This window comes from Cryptomeria japonica, chromosome 11 (genome assembly GCF_030272615.1).
Source record: "Cryptomeria japonica chromosome 11, Sugi_1.0, whole genome shotgun sequence".
Taxonomy (NCBI): domain Eukaryota; kingdom Viridiplantae; phylum Streptophyta; class Pinopsida; order Cupressales; family Cupressaceae; genus Cryptomeria; species Cryptomeria japonica.
The window spans coordinates 178,452,572-178,474,213 of NC_081415.1; the positions used below are offsets into that span (position 1 = coordinate 178,452,572).

General features: G+C 36.1%; 1 protein-coding gene across 4 annotated transcripts in view; it reads left to right on the forward strand.

The window, feature by feature from the left end:
- The first annotated feature begins 461 nt into the window (after positions 1–461).
- LOC131058597 (membralin-like protein At1g60995) overlaps positions 462–21,642 on the forward strand; it is a 69,015-nt gene continuing 47,834 nt past the window's right edge. Inside the window, exons 1-2 of one of the 4 annotated variants that reach the window (XM_057992331.2) lie at positions 462–1,140; positions 10,707–10,769. In XM_057992331.2, coding sequence (XP_057848314.2) covers positions 976–1,140; positions 10,707–10,769 — 228 coding nt within the window. In that variant the 5' untranslated portion in view covers positions 462–975. Of the gene's footprint in view, positions 1,141–10,706; positions 10,770–20,402; positions 20,482–21,642 lie in introns of those variants that run through there. The other 3 variants (XM_057992329.2, XM_057992328.2, XM_057992330.2) reach the window with 3 other exon arrangements.

A 21,642-nucleotide genomic window follows, 5' to 3' on the forward strand; every position in this document is an offset into this window, starting at 1 on the left:
ACATCATTAAATATAGACCAATAATAATTCTAAATATTAAATTCCAAAATGTAATAAAATAGATTTAGTCCAAACTAAATACCATGTGTTTGTTTGTTTGACTTTAATTGAAAATTATATGAATTATCATAGAAGAGAACAAAATTATTTATAAAAACCATTGATAAATAACTTAATTTAAACAATTCAAATTATTGACATTGTAATAAATAAAAGAATAAATTATCAAAAAATTCTAATAGAATAGACATATGTATAATTGATTAATATTATAAGAATTGCACATGATTCTCGAGTAAAGATTATTGGGGCCTTTTTAATTTGACAGGGAACGGCGGCCAAATTGAACCGTTCATCGGGACCGTCTGTGATTGTCAAGTTTAAAAGTCTACCTCAATCATGCACATGCTGATGTAATCTTCAACTCTTTTTGATTAAATCACAGCTATAGCTGATAGCAAATGGAAAACGAATGAAAAACGTTTCTTCAGAGGGTTGAATTTTGTGCCCCACCAGTACCGAGGAAAAATGGTATATTCCCTGATTGAGGATTAGAACAATCGACTCAGAAGGATAATTCCAAAAGAAAAAAAAATAATGGTCCCCCAAAAAACTTCAAAAGAAAGGAAGGGAACAAATTTACCATTTTAAAACCTATCTATACTCGAAATGGCTACCAAGCCTATGATTCTTTCCGTAGAGAGCATCTGTATTTAAATTGGGGGCTAAAATTTCGGTCGGTGTGACCAGGGGCTGGACACGACCTGTTGTCTTGCAGTGGCTTTTTTGGTTTATGGCTATGAATTGCAAACTAATGTGGTCACATGTGGGCTTAGGGTAAATTGGCTTGCTGAGTAGCATCTGGAGGTGCAAGAGTTGGCCATAGAGGGATAATTTCAGAGACTGGGAATTGTGAGATGCGTTAATAAGGGGGGACTTTGTTGAAGGTTTTGAGAGGCTTTCTTAAGGGTTTCAATGGATCCGGAGCAGACTTTTTTGAGGGTTCATGCCCGCTTGTCCGGAATGCTCGCGCAATTGCTGGCGCCCAAAGTAAGGATTTGTCTCGAATACGTTTCGCTTGGTGTGGCCATTGCTTTGCTTGGTCTCCTTCTGGTGATGCACGTGAATTTTGTTGCCCAGGTTAGAATAATTTGGTTTCTAATTTTGATTTACCTTTTTTTTATAAAGGTTTATTTTTGAACAGATTTTGTAAGATTCTCGTTCTTGGGTGACATCTAATGCGTATTATTGACTGAATTTGTTGAAATTTAAACAGCTGATGTGAATTTTTGATTTAATTTGTTGAAACGAAGCAACTTTCGTGTATTTTTGATTGAATCTGTTGAAATGTAAATGAGTGACATGTATTTTAGCTGAAATTGTTGAAATGTGAAAACATTGATGTGTATTTTAGCTGGATTTGTTGAAATGTGAGAATATTGACCTGTATTTTAGCTTAATTAATTGAAATGCAAACAATCGATGGGTATTTTGAATGAATTTTTTGAATCACAAATCACGTGCAGTTTTATTGAATTTGTGTAAATGCAAACATTTATTTTCTTAGATATTTGAGCGGGTTCTGAAGGCTCCCCTGCCCAAGTATACCAAAAAACCATACAAACTTAACCAAAACAAAACCAAAAAAGCGAAAGCCAAACCCACACAGGAGAGATGGCAAGCAACTAAACAGAACTAAACACAAAAAACTAAGAGAGACCAAACTACATCCATGTAGGGGAGATGACCACAGAAAGAGACAAAAAGTAGCGAACAGAAGGCTGGAACCACAGCATGGCCAAAGTAAAATGCTGACCCAAACACCAACGTCCCACAACCAGGTACCTGCAGGAAAGACGCAAAACACCCCAGCCACTCAGACTGCCTGTAGGACCAACAACCAGGATTCACTCTTCTCTTTTCTGGACCACCCATCACCAACTATCACCACTTGTTTTGGCACTGTATTGCCACTACTTCTTGAGAGCTCAGTGCTTCAAACTTGCTTGAAACTTGACACCATGGATTATCTCATATCTCTTCACTACCCTTTTCAGCTTACCACCGACCAAGGATGGGATTGCACGTGTGCTTGTGATCTCCAAAGTGCCTTGATGATGAGAGACCGAATGACACTTCAGCACTAGACAAAAGTCCTCACAGAAGGAGGTAAGTTCTTAAATGTATCCATAAACAATTTGGAGCTTGATGCAGATTTTTCCCTGATCTACAGGGTAAACTCTAGCTGGAGCTCAAAGAGAGAATAGGAAAAAAAGAAGAACAGCATACCTTTCCTCTTTATATCTTTATAAAATAAAATTCACAAATAGGACAAAACCTTTTTATTTCTGAATTCCATCACAGTGATACATTCTCTTCTCATGGCTTTCCCCCAGTCCCAAAAACTGTGTCTAATACCACACCACACTTCAACCTAACAAACAAAAACAACTCTCCTAATTAAAAAAAAGCTCCTAAATAGCCAGTGCAACACTTGCAAACCCACAATTGGTAGTTTTAACAAAATATCCTAAAATAAGTAAAAACTGAGAAGAAACACTTAATGGTGAGTTATAGGAAAGCTCCTCTTTCAAGGTGCAAATCGCCATCTTTGAATCTGTAGAGAATTGAGTTTAAAAAGCCTTATAAGTCATCCACTCTCTTCAATACCATGATCTTCAACCTTCAGCTTTGCCTTTTTGGAGGAGCAAAAGTAGCTCGACCCATTTTTGAAATTCCTTAGAAAGGATTGCCATTTCTAACTTAGCACAAAAATCCTTCACTGTTGATGTCCATGATCTCACATTCTTGTTATCATCCATTCCATCCTCGCCCAAGGTACTTTTGATCAAATTTAGCAAAACATCTAAAGATCTTGTGAAGTTAGTGGTCAGAAGTCCTTCCACTTTGCTGCTACCCAACGATTGTTTGCATGCTATAGCCTTGAAGGCGACATCCACCACTAGGCAGTCCACAACATTGCCATTACAAGAAGCCACCACACACTAGCACATTGGGATGCTGGGATCAAATAACTGAATGACAACTCTCTTATTAAAGCTTGCTCTCATGTGGCACCTGCTCTTACAATTAAAATTAATGTTTTGAATATATATGTCCTCAAAGGAACAACTAAGGATCACCACACCAAAACTAGTTGATTCATTGGAAATTTTTTATATGAATATTTTGGATATATATAAAACTTTGGCTAGGTATCTGACACCCACAAAAACTGAGTAAAAAATTAGTCACCAATACAAAAAGATTTTCATCATTATGCTAGGTCATGCACAAAAATAACTAGTTGGGTTCTCAGTCATCTCTTCAGCATAGTTGTAATGTAGTTATATTTCAAATGCTAATATATTAACTGCAAGGCAAAGAATCTGTCACATCCCACATCCCAGTTCATTCTTCACATCACAGTTCATTCTTCTTCTTCTTCGTTTTAAACTCTAACATACTTTTGAATACTTTAAGCTAAGCAGTGACTATAAGCCATCAAATTGATTTTTAATTCAGCGACTCTCCAATAACCAAAGGCTTGCCAAATATGCAGGCCAAAGATTTTCTATCATTTCAGCATTCCTCACACTGAATTCCCTTGAGTAGCCATGCTCAATCAGTAACTGGAGCTATCTTCTTTTTGTGATAGGAATCTAAAATAATGATCCACACTAGGTTTATAGCAAGCATAAATTGCATACTCATGTTGGGAGTGCAGCTAGTGATTTTGTTTTTACTGACCATTGATACCCAAACACTCCTCACTAGCCACTCACTTTGCATTGGGGGTATGCAAGTGAGAGTCCATCTTTCCCTCACTATTCCCCTCTAGACACATTGACACTATTCAAGTCAAATCAAATATCTCCTACTGCCCATTTAGATGGTAAAGTATTACTATCTAAAATTATTCAATCTTTCTCATATAGTTAATGCAAAAAAGGTAATTACTCTTGCCATTTTCCTAGGTTATCAGTCTTAGTATAGGGATGAGTATGAGGACAAGTTTGGGTATTTTTCTATGCTGTTTTTTTCCCTGAGTACATTTATGGGTTTGTATATATATGTGTACATATATATAAATAGTAATACTCAATATAACTATAATTTATAATTTAATAAAATAATCAAAATTCTAAAAATAGTAATACTCGTAATTGCCGTAAATAAAATATTTAAATACCTCATGATTTGCAATTTTTTTTTCTCTTATTTCATAATTTAGTGATTTGTCAAATGCTAATACAAAATGAAAATTGCACTCAATATTCAATAATCTTCATATTGCTCTTCATTGAGAGTATCAAAGTCAACATTTGAACAAAAATCAACTGCAATGTGACTCCAACCAGCCATGTCATATGTAGAAGCTACCTCATCTATAGAGATTTAGCAAATTGTGCAATAATAGCATCTAAGTTGGCACACTTGGGAGTTAGATCCCAATTCCTCACCATCCCATGTTGTAATTAGGCTTCTTATGTGATTAGATATACAAGTTGGAGTGCATAAAGACCAAGGGTGTAGATTTGGGGATGGTAGCTAGTAATGGATTGGGGGCAGCACCCCTTGTGGGGGCTTGGAGGCGATGCCCCCAATGGGGTCAAGGGGTAGCACCCTTCTAGGGGTTTTAGGTCAGCACCCCCAATGGGTTGGGGCAACACCCCCCTTGCAGGGTTGAGGGGCAATGCCCTTGTTGCATTCCCTATTGTAGCATAGGGTGGGTTGAGGGGTAGAGCCCTTGCCAACAAGCTTAAATTAAGGCCTTTGAAACCACACAAACCCTCCTGGTGCCTACCATTCTCACAATTTTATTGCTATGTTTTTTACAACACCAATTAATTACTATTTAGAACCTAAGTTACCGGTTCTTCCCCTTTTGGCCTGGGTTCGGGTTTTGGTTCTTGCCCGGTCCTGGTTCTCCCCAGGTTCTTCTTGGGTTCCTCCCGGGTCCTTCCCAGGTGGTCGGGTTCCCTGTGGGCGCAGGACCCACAGGAAACCCGACCACCTGGGAAGGACCCGGGAGGAACCCAGGTCGAATCCAGGAGGACCCGGGTGAACCCAAGAGGACCCGCGTGAACCCAGGCCTGTGGTTTCCAAAAAACAGGGCCACGGGTCAAAAAAACAATAAAAACAATAAAAAAAGACTTTTTAAAATAGTTTTTTTATAATAAAACTCTAATTCGCCCCTTTATGACTTTTTAAAAAAGACTTGAAACTTGAATATTATCTTTTTTGCAAATTATGAATATGATATTAGACTTTAGTTATTAGTTTACTGATTACATTTGCGATACATGAATATTTATTGGCATTGGCAATTAATAATTATGGATTTATGATTTATGATTTATCATTTATGTATGGAAAGTCACATTGTATATTTTATTTTTGTATGGATTGTATATATTGAACATATATATAATATATGGGTATATATATATATATAATTAAAATATATATATATATATATATATATATATATATATATATATATATATATATATATATATATATATACGGACGAACCCGCACCCGTACCCGTACCCAAGATTTTTTTTTTTTTGCCGAATCCGCGAATCCGAACCCGAACCGGTAACTTAGTTTAGAACCAAATCTTAATTCCTAAAAAAACTAATAGTGAAGCTAAAAAAGCTAGCTAGTTCAAATGACGAGGGCTACACAAATTTTAAAGTAGTGAATAAGTAGCATTTTAGGGAAAAATTAAGGTTGGCAAATGCTTTTTTGTTTTAATAAAATTGTAAAAATTAAGCTGTGACAATTATTTTTGGGTATGGTCTAGGTTTGCTCAAACTCCACCCTAGGTGTCTTGTGAACCCTTCACATGGAACTTGGGGTGCTTGAAGTGGACACTTGGTGAACCCCAAGTCATTGTGGACCCGAGCTTGGAGTAGATGGGATATCTTGGCTCACTTCATCAGCTAGAGCAAGGAAGATGGAATATCTTGTAAATATTGAACCTCCTCAAACATTACTTTTCATTCTGCCCCCCAAAATTGATACCTACTATTGTGACGTTTTCACACATCATCCCATTGCAAATGGGGACCTACCACTTTTTCTGCTTTCTAGGTTAGTTGTAGTTGCTTTTGCTATTAACCTTTTAATCGAGGTAGTGTAGCTCTCAGGTTGTGAAGAGCTGATCAAGTCACGTCTCTCTCTTTAAGTTGAAGTGAGGTTAGTTAGCTCTTAGGGCTTAGGAGATGAGTGATTTGGGATGATAATTTCATTTGATCATCAACGTCACATGCCTCCAAAATCAGAGATAAAATTGAGTCTAAGCAAGGAGGACTGTCAAAGAAAGTTCAAGGATGCTTGAGATGAGGATAGTCACAACATAGGCAATTAGGATGAGGGTGTGTTGATGACAAAGGGCCCTAAGATCGATGAAGTAAGTGTCTCTATCAATGAAGTTTCATAAGTGAAGTCACAGTCAGTGACCCCCTAAAAGTCCGACCTACTTCATTTGACTGTCAGTGCCCCCTCAAAAGTCTGACCTCTTTCAGTTAATGGGGTATGAAAAGTTTAATCTCTTCCTTGCTTAGTCAGTGATCCCTTGAAAGTCCAATTTAGATGAGGAACCCCTTTTTCGTAGCAAGATAAAGACTTCTAAGGGTAAATGCTTGATGTTTGATGAGATTGAGGTGATTGAGCAAGCATAGCTAACATATTTTGTTCTCAGTCAGTGTCCTCTCAAAAGCCCGACCTCTCACAGTTAGTGCCTCCTCAAATCCACGACCTCCTCCAATGACTGTCAATGCTTGGTAAAATCCCTTCACAAAGATAGATTAAGGTGTCTAAGTCAATGATCATGCTAGTGGTCAAGGAAAGATCATTCAATGTGTCAAGTGAAGAAGGAAGGATTAAGGTGGATCATCAAGTAAGATTGAAGGTATTGTCAATGACCTAGCAAATCCCTGATCAGCTTGCACTCATAGTCAGTGACCCTTTGGATGCCCGACCATTCTCAGTGTGTGAGCCCTTGGATGCCCGAACTCCTTAAGGAGTCACTTCCAATCCACGCCTTGGGAAGGTAGTGAGTAATAGCAAGTTGCAGATCTGAAATCAATGAAAATTAAGACATGTATCAGACCTAATGTCAATAAAAATCAGACATAAAAGTGGAGTCTCATACTGAAAGGATGACAAATCAGATCTTAGAATCAGACCTTGAAATGTGAAAATCAAAGATTAAACAAAGGGAATTCATTTCTGATTCAATGATCGAAGTTGTTCTCTTCTATGTCTTGATCAAGGTGTGTTTGCTATTCAGGTTTTGGAAACAAAGGAGGAACTTCATCAAGAGATAGGGACGTGCAAGGGATCAGCTCATGGTGTTCAAACCTAACGACATGCGAAGATAGAGAAGGCTTTGCAACATTAGGAAGATTAAGTATCCAAGATAAGCTGCTTCACGACATCAAATTTGCTAGGGTGTGTGGGGGACTCACACATCAACATCAGCATGCTTAAAGCAAAGACAAGGAATATTGTAACCTTGCTAGAGGGAGGCATCATAACCTCATCCCGTGCATATGCAATGATTAACACCCTCAAGAGAGCCATTGAATGAAAGAAGGTATTCCAAGTTCAAGGAAGCACAAGATTCAGCATGAGAGTGCATGTGCTAAAAGAAGAAAATTTTCACAATCTTGAATTTCCTTAAGAAATCCAAGAATCATTGCTAGTACATCAAGGAGATAGTTCCAGAAGAGTTAATCAAAGTTAGAAAAACTGATCCCCAAGGATGATGCAATTTGGAAATGTCTCCTACCTTCGTCTCATTCATGATTGAGCTTGGAAATGTTTAGTATCAAGAGATATGTGTCAATCACCTACAACTTGTGATGAGTTACAAGGCATACAGCTAGTTGAGCTGTTACCTTGTCATCACCTATCCAATCACATCATTTCAAGATAAGGCGTCCAAGTTCAATGCCTTTGACTCATCCAACGAGGCAGATGACTACCACATGTGTGGGCACAAAGATCGATGCACCCACCTTCATCATCTATTAGTCAATTATTCAAAGAAGGGCATGTGTCCCACTTAATGTAATTTTATCATTGGTCAAGCATTAAATGCTTTGTAATGGGTGTAACAAACCCTAATTAGGGTTTCTATCTTTCGATCTTGGCCATTGATTGTGAATCAATTTGAGCCACTCATTGTAAAGAGTTATCTACATAAGGCTTAGTTTTCTCATTTGTAAAGTTAATAGTTCAGCAATAGTGAATAGTCAATAAGTAGATAGCAGCTAGAGTAGGAGAAAAGGGGATTGTTGTCAAGACATTGTTGTAAGAAGCATGTTAATTTCATTGAAGATATGATGAACTTCATATGTTGATTCAATAATTTGCATGGTCTCTACTTCTCATTTATTTTCATGTTGATTAGATGGATGGAAGAACTTTGTGCATGATTTATGGTGAAGCTTCTATGCTCATACTACTAGTATTTCATTGATTGTGGAGTATCTTGCGTAGTCAATTGAACTCATTTATCGAAGCTTAACTTCAATTGCTACTTCTTCATTGATATGCATCGTCTTGATGGTGTCTATGTTCGTGGTAGTGATTTGAACATCATATGGCTACCTTAGGTGATCGCACTAAACTTTGTGGAGTTGTTGCTTTGCATGACAAAGCAAAGTCTAGTTGAGTTTCAGCAAAGATTGGCCATCACTCTTGCTTTCCTAGGATTAGATTAGCTCTCTCAACCCCTTATCCTTTTGCTATTTTTTTCTAGTCAAGTTAATTTCCACGTTCTAGCGACATTCAAGCATTCAAGATTCAACACGAGCCCACCTTGTGATTCCAGCAAAATCACATAATAACACTGAGTCTATCCAAGAGCACGTCAAGACTTGACATTTGGAACCTTGGAGTCACCTCTTATGATCACGAAGTTTAGCATAAGAGGAGATTTTGTTCAAGAGAGTATAGAATACTTAGTATTTTATTTAGTGTTGCAAAGTGCGTAAAAACATATCAACACCTACCTCTTATGATATTAAAGGTATGATAAATGTATAATCAGTTCATGAAATGTCTAAAGGTAATAATTTTGTTTGCTTAATTTTCTACCTAGTCAATGAAGTATTTATTGCAACACATGAGAGTCAAGAGGGGCAGCAAATTACAAGGCTAATTTCTATCCTAATGTTTATGATCATTTTTACTGAGTATCAATACTTTCCTTTTTAAAGCCAAGTATTGTTGGACTTTGGCAGATGTCATTTATCAAAACCATTAGCCTTAATATTTACAATCAACTAAAAAACAAAGTGTCTATAAAATTTTTGTTCTCGTTGTTCTTTAATCATATGTAGTGCATAATTATAATTTTAGAACCTTCAATAGAAGATGGAAAACGACGAGGAACCCAACGATTTGGTATTGTTTTTGTGGTCTTAAGTGATGGTTTCATTCCTAGTCACATAGCCAATTCTTGTTTCTGTTCATTAGAGTTCTAATGCCATTGATATGTGATTATCATGTAGCAAGTATGTGTTAGTGGCATTTGAGAGTGGGTTTTCTCCACTCAAACTTCCATTAGGAGAGGTGTCTCAACCTTGCTCGTAATGGTAATATTACAGACATGTGATTTTAATGGCCAAATCATCAAAAATCTCATCCAAGATGGCCAAATCATCTTCATCAAATCAGGGCTTCTCATCTGCCACAATTCATTTTGATTCAAGATCATTCTCATCAAGATCAATTGGTTGATCATCTTCGATTCAGGTTAGCACTAGATAAGTTCTTGACTTATTATTGTATGCTATAAATTCAAAATTTGAACTTGAACTACTTAAATGATGTTAATATTAAAATGATAAGTTATCATTAAAATTTTTCAAAGTTTCTAACCCCAAATTTTCTTAAGGTGAAGATGAAGGTTGTGGTGGATTACAACCAAATCATTCATCTGCTGTTGGCTCAAGTGGTTGTTTTTCTTAGATTGTGTATGTTCAAACACTTTCAAAGAAGTGTCACAAGCAGAAGAATTGCTGGCTGCCTTAGAATACTTAGTTTCATCAATCAAAAGTGATTTGGTTTCATTGCCAAAGTAGTCCCATCATCAAATTCCATAGATTAGACTAAGTTATCTTTTTGATTATGTGCATTTCCTGCCATAAGTTTCAGTGACTGCCTACCTTTGGGGATGTTCTTTTTGTTAAAAGGTTCTCTATCAGTGAGGAACTTTTGTAAATTTTGCATTTCTGATTCCTGTGTTATTGTAAACAGCCATTTTTATGCAAAATCATTAAAAATGCTGTGTTGGTTGTGGGTACAAGTTCCCAAATATAATGACATGTTAAATCATGTGAAATATGATTGAAATTTTATGCATTTGGTATTCTTGTATTGCATCATTAGGTGAAATTTAATTGAATTTATTCCTCACTGTAAAACTTTTCCTGCAGATGTATAACTTTTTGTGCACTAGGAAATAATACAAGGCTAGTTCATTGCTCTTATGTGCTTTTGTTTAACTTAGAAATTCCTTTTTGCATTTTATAGATGAATTTGCTCCTTTGGTGGTGCTATTAGCATTATTCATTTGGAAATTTAGAGTTTTCATCTTGTGTCACATTTCTTCTTGATAGTTTTCATTATGTCAACATTCAGTACTAAGTTATGATTATTTTTTCTTTGTATTGAATGTGAAGCCGGGTTGTGCGAATGAGTTGTCCGGAAGCAATATTATTGAAGCCCAGTTAGTACAAATTAAGGTAATTTCTGGGGCTCTACATTTATTTTGTGGTTTCTTCTCTTTATCTTTTTTTCAGTAGTAATTCATATGTTATATTTGCATTTTCTTTTTTTCTTTTTCAAGTAATTCATATGTTTTAGTGGCATTATGGTCAAGTTGATTGCTTGTTTTTTTTTCTATGTTGAATAAAAAAAATAGTCACACCATTAAGCATATCAATAATTTAGGTGCCATAGTTGCCTTTGTTTTGTTAATAATAAACACTGCTTTTGAAGTTTTTGTGTAGCTATGTGTTGAAAGAGAGATATATAATTGAATAGCAGTAAATGTGATCACAATAATCACCTTGTGGATGTAGACTGTAGTTGTGTTGATAAGTGACATTAGACACAAGACTGCCAATGGAGGTATGCTCTTGCTGGAAATAACTTACATTATGTGGCATCTACTAGTATTAAAGGCAGTTTGGAAATGAATTTTTAGCCATTTATGTGGTCCAAGAAAGAAGAATAATAATGGCACTACCTATAATGGGGAGGAAAAGAAAATGGGAATAATCTGGTCATGGAAAAGCAATATTATCTCACATTGGGATACAAATATATTGTGACTTCAGAGCTTCCATATTGTATGTTTGCAAGCTGAAGAATGATTATTTTTGCTTGTTTGTAAAACCTATTAAGGTATCCTTTGAGACGAGTGTGCCATCTTATGGCCTACATCGAGTTTAATCCTGTCTGCTGGCAATGTGGTTGGGAGTTGTAACTTATATTGTTATGAAGGTAAGGTGAGTATGCAGTGTGAGTGCCGAGGTAAATTCTATGTAAGTTAAAACCAATAGAATTTTTTTTAGATCACACACAGGTTGTTGAAAAGTATGAACTTTAGAAGTTTGAGCATGGAAGTGAGACTTCTGCTATTGTCATATATTCTTGTACTATAACTTTGCAAAAACTGGAGGAAGTCCCTAAAATTTATCGATCTCCACTTCTTAGGAGCAAGATCAAAATACTTGTAATATTTACAATTTCTATCTTGATGGTTGTTACACTGCAAATGGAAGGGATGAACCACACTGCTTGAATTCAAGTGGCAATGTATGCAATATGAATGCTAATTTCAAAGCTTTTAATTTGAAAGTTATTTTGTGAGACTTTAGTTCCAAACTTACCAGTTGTCTATTAAGGTTTTCAGTCTCTGTTATAGTGGATGTAGCATGCCACCATTATGGGCCAATCTTGTTGTCATGTGAAACTTTTGCATTATTGTAATGCAAAGTCTCGTAATAATGCATGGTGTGCTACCAGCTTCTTGATTTCTTTGCCATCAAAGTTAATGCTCTACTGAATTGGACTTGGATCTTTTCCTAGATCAGACCTGTTCTTTGGCTATTATAACCCGTGCAGATGATATATTTGTGGCCTTCCAGTCAAGAGTGCCATTGTCCTTGAAGTTTTCAATAGTAATTTGTCTTATCCAGCTATTTGGAGTTGCCTTTGATCCAATTCACTGCTAAGGATTGATTCAAAGGATAAAAAAATACTTTGACTGTTCATTTCTTCGATGAAGGGGGTTGTCGAGTTATGCACAATATGTATTTCTTTACATTAATGAAATTAACATGGATGCTTGGTTGCTGCTTAATATTTTGCGAATTTCTTCCATTTGCAAATCTGACATGTGGTATCATAGGAAGGTTGAGTAATATCATGGCTGTGAAGCTTTGGAATGAAGAAAGCTTGAGGAAATCATTTATAGTCTATGATATGTGTTTTGTGCAGCCCCATTTTGAATAATGCTTTTTCTTTCAAAAAGTATTTATCAGCAACTGGAAAGAAAAATATCAGAGCTATCTTTCTTAAATTTGCCTGTGTGAGGCTGTTTGAGAGAAGAAGAGTTTATTGCGCCTGTGCATGTACAACAATATGGTTTACAGTCACTCTGGGAACACGAACAATTTGTTTAGTTACCTCTGTTCATACTTGAAGTTGTAAATATATGTATGCATGCATGTCTGTGGAGTTACAGCAGGACATGGAGGATATGAGACTGCACAGCCTGAGATGAAGAGAGCTGTAGATTGAGCACACCAGGCAAAATGTAAGATAGAGAAAGTTACTTGCAGCAGTGGACAAGCTGTGAGAAGTTAAGGTAGAATACAATTTTGGTAGAAATATTGGGTAAATGAGGAGCGTATGAGTAATAAGACATTGTATGAGAGGAGTTGTTTGCTGTTTGCAAGCCACAGTTGAAGTGAAATGCACCAACAACAGCCATGCTCTCTGCCATATAAAATTAGTAACTTTACTGCTGTGGAATTTCAAAAGGCAAATACCTAATGTTGAAAGTTGATTGCACCATATTTGGAGTAGGCATAGTGCGTAAGTGAAATTTTGGGTATATACTTAAAATGTCAAATTGTCTTCAAAATTGGAAGAAATTATTTTTCTTGATTTTTAATCTTATTTATTTTTATATGGTGTTTTGTGAAGACCTCGTGTTTCTTTTTCAATCAGAAGTAACACAGAATGTCATATTGAAGAACTGTCCAATGTTTTGAGAACCAGATTGAATAAGCTTTCTGTTGAATGGTTGCATGGTAGTGGTTTCATTGCAGAGTTTCAAATTTACTCACATGTTGAGATTTTCAGTTTTTGGGAACAAATGGCCTCCTTTGTAGGTAGGGTTTAAAAGTTTGACCAAGAGGTCCAAAATGCCATTTTCAATATTGTTTTGGATTGTGTAAGTAGGATTTCATCTATGTTTGGTGTGTTTTGTTGCCAAGAAGTTTTATTTCATGCTAGATTCATCTTAGGGAAACCTTAAAGGCAAGGTTTCGATGATCAAAGTGAGTAGGAAAACAATGGTGACGAAATTGCTGGTTTCTGTAGGGAGTGGGTGCACGATTTCTATTTGCTCTATGGTGGCAATTTTGCGACTTCTTTGACAATCTCTTAGTTGCCAGTGTTGCAAGTGGTGGTTTTGGCAAATGCCTGGGTGGTTTCTAATCACTGCTTGTTGCAAGTGGCTATATCATTAAAATGGAGGATACAAGCTTGGAGTATGAAGAGTTTTGACTCCTCATTTCATCTTTCTATTATTTGAGCTTCCTTTTGATGTTTGGGAAGGATGTGCGAAAGGCAGTGCAAATTATTGTAGAGGGGTTGAGTCTTATCAACATTTTCATTCTTCTTCAAATTTTGAATATTCTAAGCAAAGGAGTAGAGCTTTCATGATGCATTTGCCATTTTTTAAGGTGTTGGAGATGGTTGTTCATATTTTTAAGCTAATTTTTTCCTAGGGGCATTCTAAATACTTGTAATGACTAGAAGATAGTAGCATGAGGAGATAGAGTTCACTCTACCAGACTTTTTTTCTCTTTGAGGGTTTCTTCGAGTGTAATGACGTGTTGCAGTCTTGTGTGTTTCTCTTGCATTGTATGCTTCTAGGATGCATTTTTTTACTATATTGCAACTATTTTGAACATGTTAGACTAATAAATTAACCTTTAGAGTTAGGATGTTAGTTGTTTGAATGCATGTTTTAGGATTGACAAGATGATGTTTGTAAGTGGTGATTTCTAGGAGAAAATACCTAGCATTTACTAATCAATAATGTGTTCTATGTCATCCATATTGATGATACTCATTATAAGTGTGCTCCTTGAACAACTCACATTGTGACATATCTAATTTGAACTAGATTGCAAAGAAAGATCATTTAATTCCTTTAATTAATAGTAAGCATATGATGACACCTACACTCTATGTCACAGGATACGGCAATTTTCATGGATGTGGTTCGAATTTAATCGAATTTCAAACTTCTATAAAAAAAATTGAATTTAATCGAGTTTCCTCTATAAAGCACTGCTATCCGCCTCTAAACACAACTCAGCTGGTCGTGAGTATTCTTTGTATATGCTTTGTATCTATTGGGTCATGGGTGTTTGCAACTGCTGGGTCGCCCTCGGATTTTCTCCAACAAGGGTCGCTATTCTGATAATTTATTTGAAGTACATATATTTAAAAATAAACAAAATTATAGAAGGCGAATTTTATCCGAATTTTTTTTCGAATTTTTCCCTTGTCGAATTTCATCCGAATTTCATGGCTGTCGAATTCGAACCTTGTGACTTAGCCTACACCCATTATATCTATCACCAAGCCCTCCTATCATTTTAATTGCTTCTCCTCCTATATAGCGAACTCTTGTTCTTTTTATCTTAGTTTCCTATAATAGATTCACATTTGGTCTTCCATATAGAAGTTGGCATCTTACCAACCTTTGCTTGTTAGGGATGTTTAAGCCTCTAAATCTAGGGAGACACATTGCTGCCGCCACATCATAGAAAGTATTGGCTGGCTATCGTTTGATTTCTCATGTTTCATATATCCTATTGTTCCTTAAATCTCTCCAATTCTAATTTTGTATCTCTTTTCCTATTTTTGATGTTTGAGAGGATTTTATTGCTTCTTAGCAAGGTTTATGCCCTCCAAAAATTCTTTACCCTCCAGCTGGAAGGAACAAGTGAAGATTCCTCATGCTTGACCTCTAATTTACTTGATTGCTAGGTCAAAATGATGGTTCATTCCTCGTCTTTGGTATGTACCTCTATCTACATTGCTTGTTATCTAGTTTCTAGAGGGTTGGGAGAGCATAACAATGTTTTTTTCCCTTTTGATGTTCTCCCACTAGAATGAGTGCTTACACCTTCCTCCTAGGGTGATCAACTTTCTATTTTAGGTTTCTTTTCTTGTTGCTTCAGTGTCAAGTGATACTTAGGGAGTTTGGTGCGAAGGTGCACATTAACCAGTGGAAATTGGCCATTAGGGGAATTTTGAACAGCATTTGCTCCTTGCTTTTGTGTAAGATCAACTTATGTGCATTAGAATGAGTGTTTGCACCTTCCTCCTAGGGCAATTGATTTTCTATTTTAGGTTTCTTTTCTTGTTGCTTTGGTGTCAAGTAAAACTTATGGAGTTTGGTGTGAGGGCGTGCATGAATCAGTGCAAATTGGCCATTAGGGGAAATTTGAACAGCAATTGCTCCCTGCTTTTGTGTAATATCAACTCATGTAGCATTAATAAAGTAACATTCTGTTTGTCTTTCTGCCTCAAGTACGAGCACAAGACTGCTGGCAGCTCATCTCAGAAGTGATATATTTTAGTTTTTATAAATGAAATCATTTAACTATAATGGCACAAACACCTCTTTCCTATTGGCTAAAGTGGAGATCAACAATCTAATGCATGCAAGGTTTGAAAAGGAATAACTACATCGAGAAATAACAATACACAATTCTATGAATTGAAAACCTATGTTGCATGTGTTAGAATAATAATTCTATGTACTGTTAATGGTCAAATTAGTGCTGTTAGACATCTTAAATGTCTACAGTAACAGGTAGTTAGAAGTAGGTAACTTCTTTAATAGCTAAGATATTTTGTAATTCCTATAAATGTATCTCTTCCCTCAGTTAATGAAGATTTTTTTACCAGTGAATCTGTTATGCATAGCATGCAAAAATACAACCTAGATAGATTGATATCATTACTACAAAGCTTGATGCTATAATATAAATGCGATTCAATTAATGAATTTCCATGATAAAGAAGATACAATGAGAACAAATTGAACGATGTTTTGGTAGGATAAGTGTTGCATCAACTATCATTAAAAATTCATACCCTCAAAGAACATAGCTATAAGGTTACAAATACCCAATTTTTGGGATTTGGGATAGTAATTAATTTATCCCAAAATTCATTGTTTTAAATCAGAACACTTAAAGCTTTTGAGAAGTAGGAAAAGAAATAAGTTTAAAGAACAAACTATCATAAACAAAAAATAAACAAGACAATCTAAAACAGCCTTAAAGATAAGCCCTCAACTTTCTGTCCAATAATAGGACCTCCAATAAAGCAACTGTCAAAAATAGCCTTGGCTAAAACTAGTACTTTGATGCATGAGTTCTTCCTCTATGATTCTAAAGCAGCTCTTTGCTTTGAATCTTGATGGATCCTTTGAAGAATCTGAAACCCTAACCACCAATCATTGATGACTTCACCAATCCAATCTTGGTGACTTGAATTTGAACCCCTTTTGCATAAACGAGACAAATTTAGTGCTCTGAACCTTATTCTCTTTTGTGAATGATTTCACTAGGTCTAACTATTGTGATCCAATCAACGAAATGGATTGCCTAGGGTTTTGACAAGACTGAAAACTGTGGATGAATCCCTTGAATGAAAGTATAATGGAACCCTATTACTTGAATATTGCAAAATTGGTAACAGACCCATGGAATCTGTCACCACAAATCTGCACTGTATATGGCTGAAAAATGGCTGGGCAATACTCCTATAAACTGTTGGCAATTGCCACCTGTGAACTTTGGAGAAACCCTTAGATTTCTACCACAAATTTGTGTCATACAACACAAACCCTAGGTGGCTGGAAAACTATGGAATGGAGTTTGGGAAATCAACAAAATCCTACTCCAAATATGCTGCTATCTTCTGAAATGGCACACCAAATACACTCGCTGAACTCATAATACTTAAAACTGATCATGAATGGCTGCTAAAAATTAAGGAGAATGTTAAAAACCGTTTCAACCTTCACTATTCTAAATTTTGAGGTTGAAAACCCTGCTGATTGTAAAGACTTTTCAATATTTGCCAACCATAAACTTGACATAATCTGATCAGGTGCTGCTTCCTCATGCTCTAACCACTAAACCCTGGATTCCATTTATCTGATGGAGCTGATCGACACTTGAATCTTGGCTTTAAACTCTAGTTGCACTTTTTCTGTGGACTTGAATCTTGACTTTGTCCTAAGCGTACACCTCTGTCACTAAAAAATTTCATTAGATAACTGATAATCTCATGTGCCTATTTTGCTTACAACTTGTTCTTACGACTTGCTGATCACTTCCTAGTTTCAATTAAGTGTCTCATAGGTGTGCTTTATGTTCACCTTTGGTACTCAAAACTTTGCCTTGACTCGTCTGGGCACACATCTTCTTTATTGATGTTACTTAAGTATTATCTGTTTGTTTACGCTGCTTAAAGTCTCCCATTCAGCAAGACATGCTCACAACCAATCTTTGTCAGTTGAAGTAAGGCATTTCTCTTGTGTTGAGGTGCTTTTCTCACTTGTATTTGCCACCAAACATCTTGTTGTCACTGCTTCAGGTGCTTCTCTTACCTATGCCTGCCAGTTAAACTTCATCCTTTATCTCCTCTCCTCCAATTCTTCATCATTCAAGACAAGTTGTTTTGTTTGGATGGGTTTACATTGCCTCTTGCTTATACATATGATTTGGCAAACAGTCAATTCTATATCGAGAATAATGGACAACTCATGACTCAAGTCTTGATATCAGGCTTATATATAGATATATGATGGGAATAAACCCAAAACACAACACACACAGTTTCTGCTCTGTTTGTCAAACAGATGGCAGTACACACAAAGACAATACACATTAATGGCTGGAGACAAACTTCAAATTTCTATTCAATCATTAAATGATATTTACAAAATATCTCAAACTGAGATTACAAAAATATTACAAAAAAATCATCTACAGCGATCTGAAGCTGCAACCAATCACTAAATTTTGAGATTATCTGGAGCTGCCCTGAACTCCTTGTTCTTCTGCTCGTTTGAAGCTACTTGTCTGCACTGACTCTGCTTCTGCTGCAACAATACTTTTCTCTGCTCAGAACTGCTGTTCATCAAAAAGCATCCTTCTGCTCTACCCAGAAAAACTCTAGGATTGCATACAAGATTCCATCGTTTTGTTGATTGCTGTCCTTTGCAAAATTCCCTCACATTCAAAATTCAAACTTACCTACTGAATTAACTTCACTGTCAAAACATTAACTGCTGCTGCTATGCCAAAGGGGGGAAGAGGGATATGGATCCCAAGAAGATTTCTAACCCGTGGCGTATGACAGGTGGGTTGTGACGGTCTCAAGGACAGTAAATTTTCAACAAACGTGACAGATAAACATGACAAAAAAAACACAATAGATGTTAACATTAAAAGATTTGTAGGATTGCAGCATACTTCTATTTCCACTTCCCTAGGCACTCTTAACCGTTTCTATTTTAACATCTCTGTTTTGATGGTTATTGAGGCTTCTAACTTCTTCTTAGTGGGATTTTGTTCTAAACTTCAACCAGTGGCTTTGTGGTCTATTTTCATATCAAAGTTGAGTAAGGCTGGTGGGGAGTGTTGTACAGGTCAATGACCTATTGTTCCAACAGTTGGCTGCTGCCTATATTTGTTAGTAATTTTTGGTTACCAATCTAGTATTCAAGTGTATGATGATGCACCGAAAAGTGAATCAAACTGACAAATCTTTTGATAACTTCACTTGTTTTTTCATGAAGCATGAAATTCACAAGTGGATTGTAGCAACGTACAATTGCTATTATAAAATGTGCTTATCATGATAATTAGAAAAACTTGAGAAATTTATTAAGGCGTACTGTTCTCTATATTTCAGATGAAAATCATGGAATGTAAGCTCTTCTAAATTTGAGAATAACAGTACAAGATCAAGTGCTCAAATGCCAAACCCACACTACTTGAACTAAAGCTATATTTATGCTTTTTATTTGAGTTATATTGACATAGATCTTGGTTACAATTTTTCAATCTTGTCAGTTGTTGCTTGTTTGTTTCCACTTGAACTACAATGTTTTTCTTGTTCTGTTGGCCATGTTGGTTGGTATTCTCTCCGCTGCTGACAGATTTTTTCTGTTGTGAATCTTATCCATTTTGGACATGTGTTGCTAAAAATTCTTGGTACCATTGTGGATGGATCGTATCAACATGTAAATTTTGGTACCTTCATCATGCAAAAGTTGTTATCAACTGTTGCCAACTTGGGATGTTTTGTGTACTTTGATGTGACCTTTTGCTGTCAAAGGATTTGATACTCTGGTCTTGGTTCAACCTTGATCCTTTCAAGAAATAAACGTTAGGGGGCTTTAGGGAGTTATGGTGTCAATATCCTTCTACTTTCAGATTGTTAATTGCTTACATTAACCAAATACTTTGAATCATTTCCAGTGGCACAGATAACATATTTCTGTCTCCCGACTCAGGAGTGAAAAAAAAACTTAATTTTTTTGCACCATTCTTTTTGAACTTTGCAGCTATTGCCAGTTAATTGGATTCATTTGTCTTGTGTGGGTAGTCTAAATCCCTTCCCATCCTAAATGAGTCGGTATAAATTTTCTTCTCTTTGAAATTCTGCATTTTGGTTCCAGAGAAGTTTCTATCAGTAAATTTTCTTGTGCTTCTTCATGTACAAAATTGTTAAAGCCAAGCATTGAGGTGAGGCTGGGCTTTTGACAAGTTGCTTGCCCCATTCATCTTTGTTATATATTATTTATTTTTTAATGCTTTTACCTGCTCTGTCCTTTGTGAACTGGTCTGATTGGTTGTTGATGTTCTTTGTGGCATTTTTGAAATAGAAATCTTAATGTAACATCACCACCTGTCTAATATGGCTTATTACTCCTGTAGTCTATTTGCCTGGATGGGCTTTCTGTGTATCGTCAGTGTTATGCTAGATTTCCGGAATACTTCTAAAATATTTATTTTATTGCCATTTTCATCCTAAAGAAGGGGCAATCCATTTTCTGCATTTGTGGTGACTGCTTCAGCTCCCCATGCATAGTTCAACTTCATTTGGACATAAAAGGTCTGCAAAAACTCCCCTTACTCTAACTTGTTTTTTGCCATTTCTTTTTCAAAATTGGTTGCTTATTTACATAATGAGTAAGAAATTGAGAGAGATATAAATGGATCATAATGTATAGAAACACAGTGAGAAGCTTTATGGGAATTAAAAATGTTTTGAAGAGAGTTTGTTGTTGAAGAGCACACTAGAAATACTGAGAGGTGGGAGGGGGGGGTGAATCAGTATTTCATATTTTTAAAACTTTTAGAAGCATAAAACCACATAAAACATAAAAAGAGTAACCATTAAGATGCAGACACCAGATTTCTTGTGGAAAACCCTTTCAAGTAAAAAACCATGGCACAAAAGCTTTCATTCACAGAATGGTCATCAAACCAATGAGCACCAACTCAGTTTACATAAGTGAGCACCAACTCACTAAGAGCACCGACTCCTATCAACAGAGGCACCGACCTCTGATACACAAAAGTGAACATCTAACTCCAGAAATTTAAAATAAGAAACATGAATGCCTCTATGCACCAACAGGTATAAACAATGCACAGCTCTGAGCTACAAACCCTTTCTCAATCAACACAACAAAAATAAATACAGTCTTCAAATTATATGACAAGATTCATCAAAAAACAGTCTATTTTGCCTGAGTATATGCCTTCACAACAGTAATACCCATGCACTGCTCACATTCATCTCACTGAAAAACATCCAATAGCCAATAGTACATACATCAGATAACTGTTATATTTTTGTACATTATAACCAGAAACCACCATTCAATATAAATTCCCACTCCATGATGTACTCAACTCAGAACTTTATTCTTCGTCTCCCAACAAGCTCCACTTGCCAAGCCAGCTTATACACTCAACATCACTTCCATTTACGTCACACAGCAAAAATAGATTAGACAGTTTTTAAAGTGTATGTTTCAATCACAACCCTATAGAATTTTGTAGCAGTTCATCTTCCTTCAACAGCTCAAAAGGTAACATATTTCTTAGATTACCCAACACTATCAAAAGATACAGACAAAAAAAAATTCCGCCATCGACATCTGTCATTTCAACTGTCTTCAACAGCACAGAAAATAGACTGTAATAATTATATCTGCACTCAACACATATGTATATCTCGCACAATGGAAGCTATAATTTTCACAAA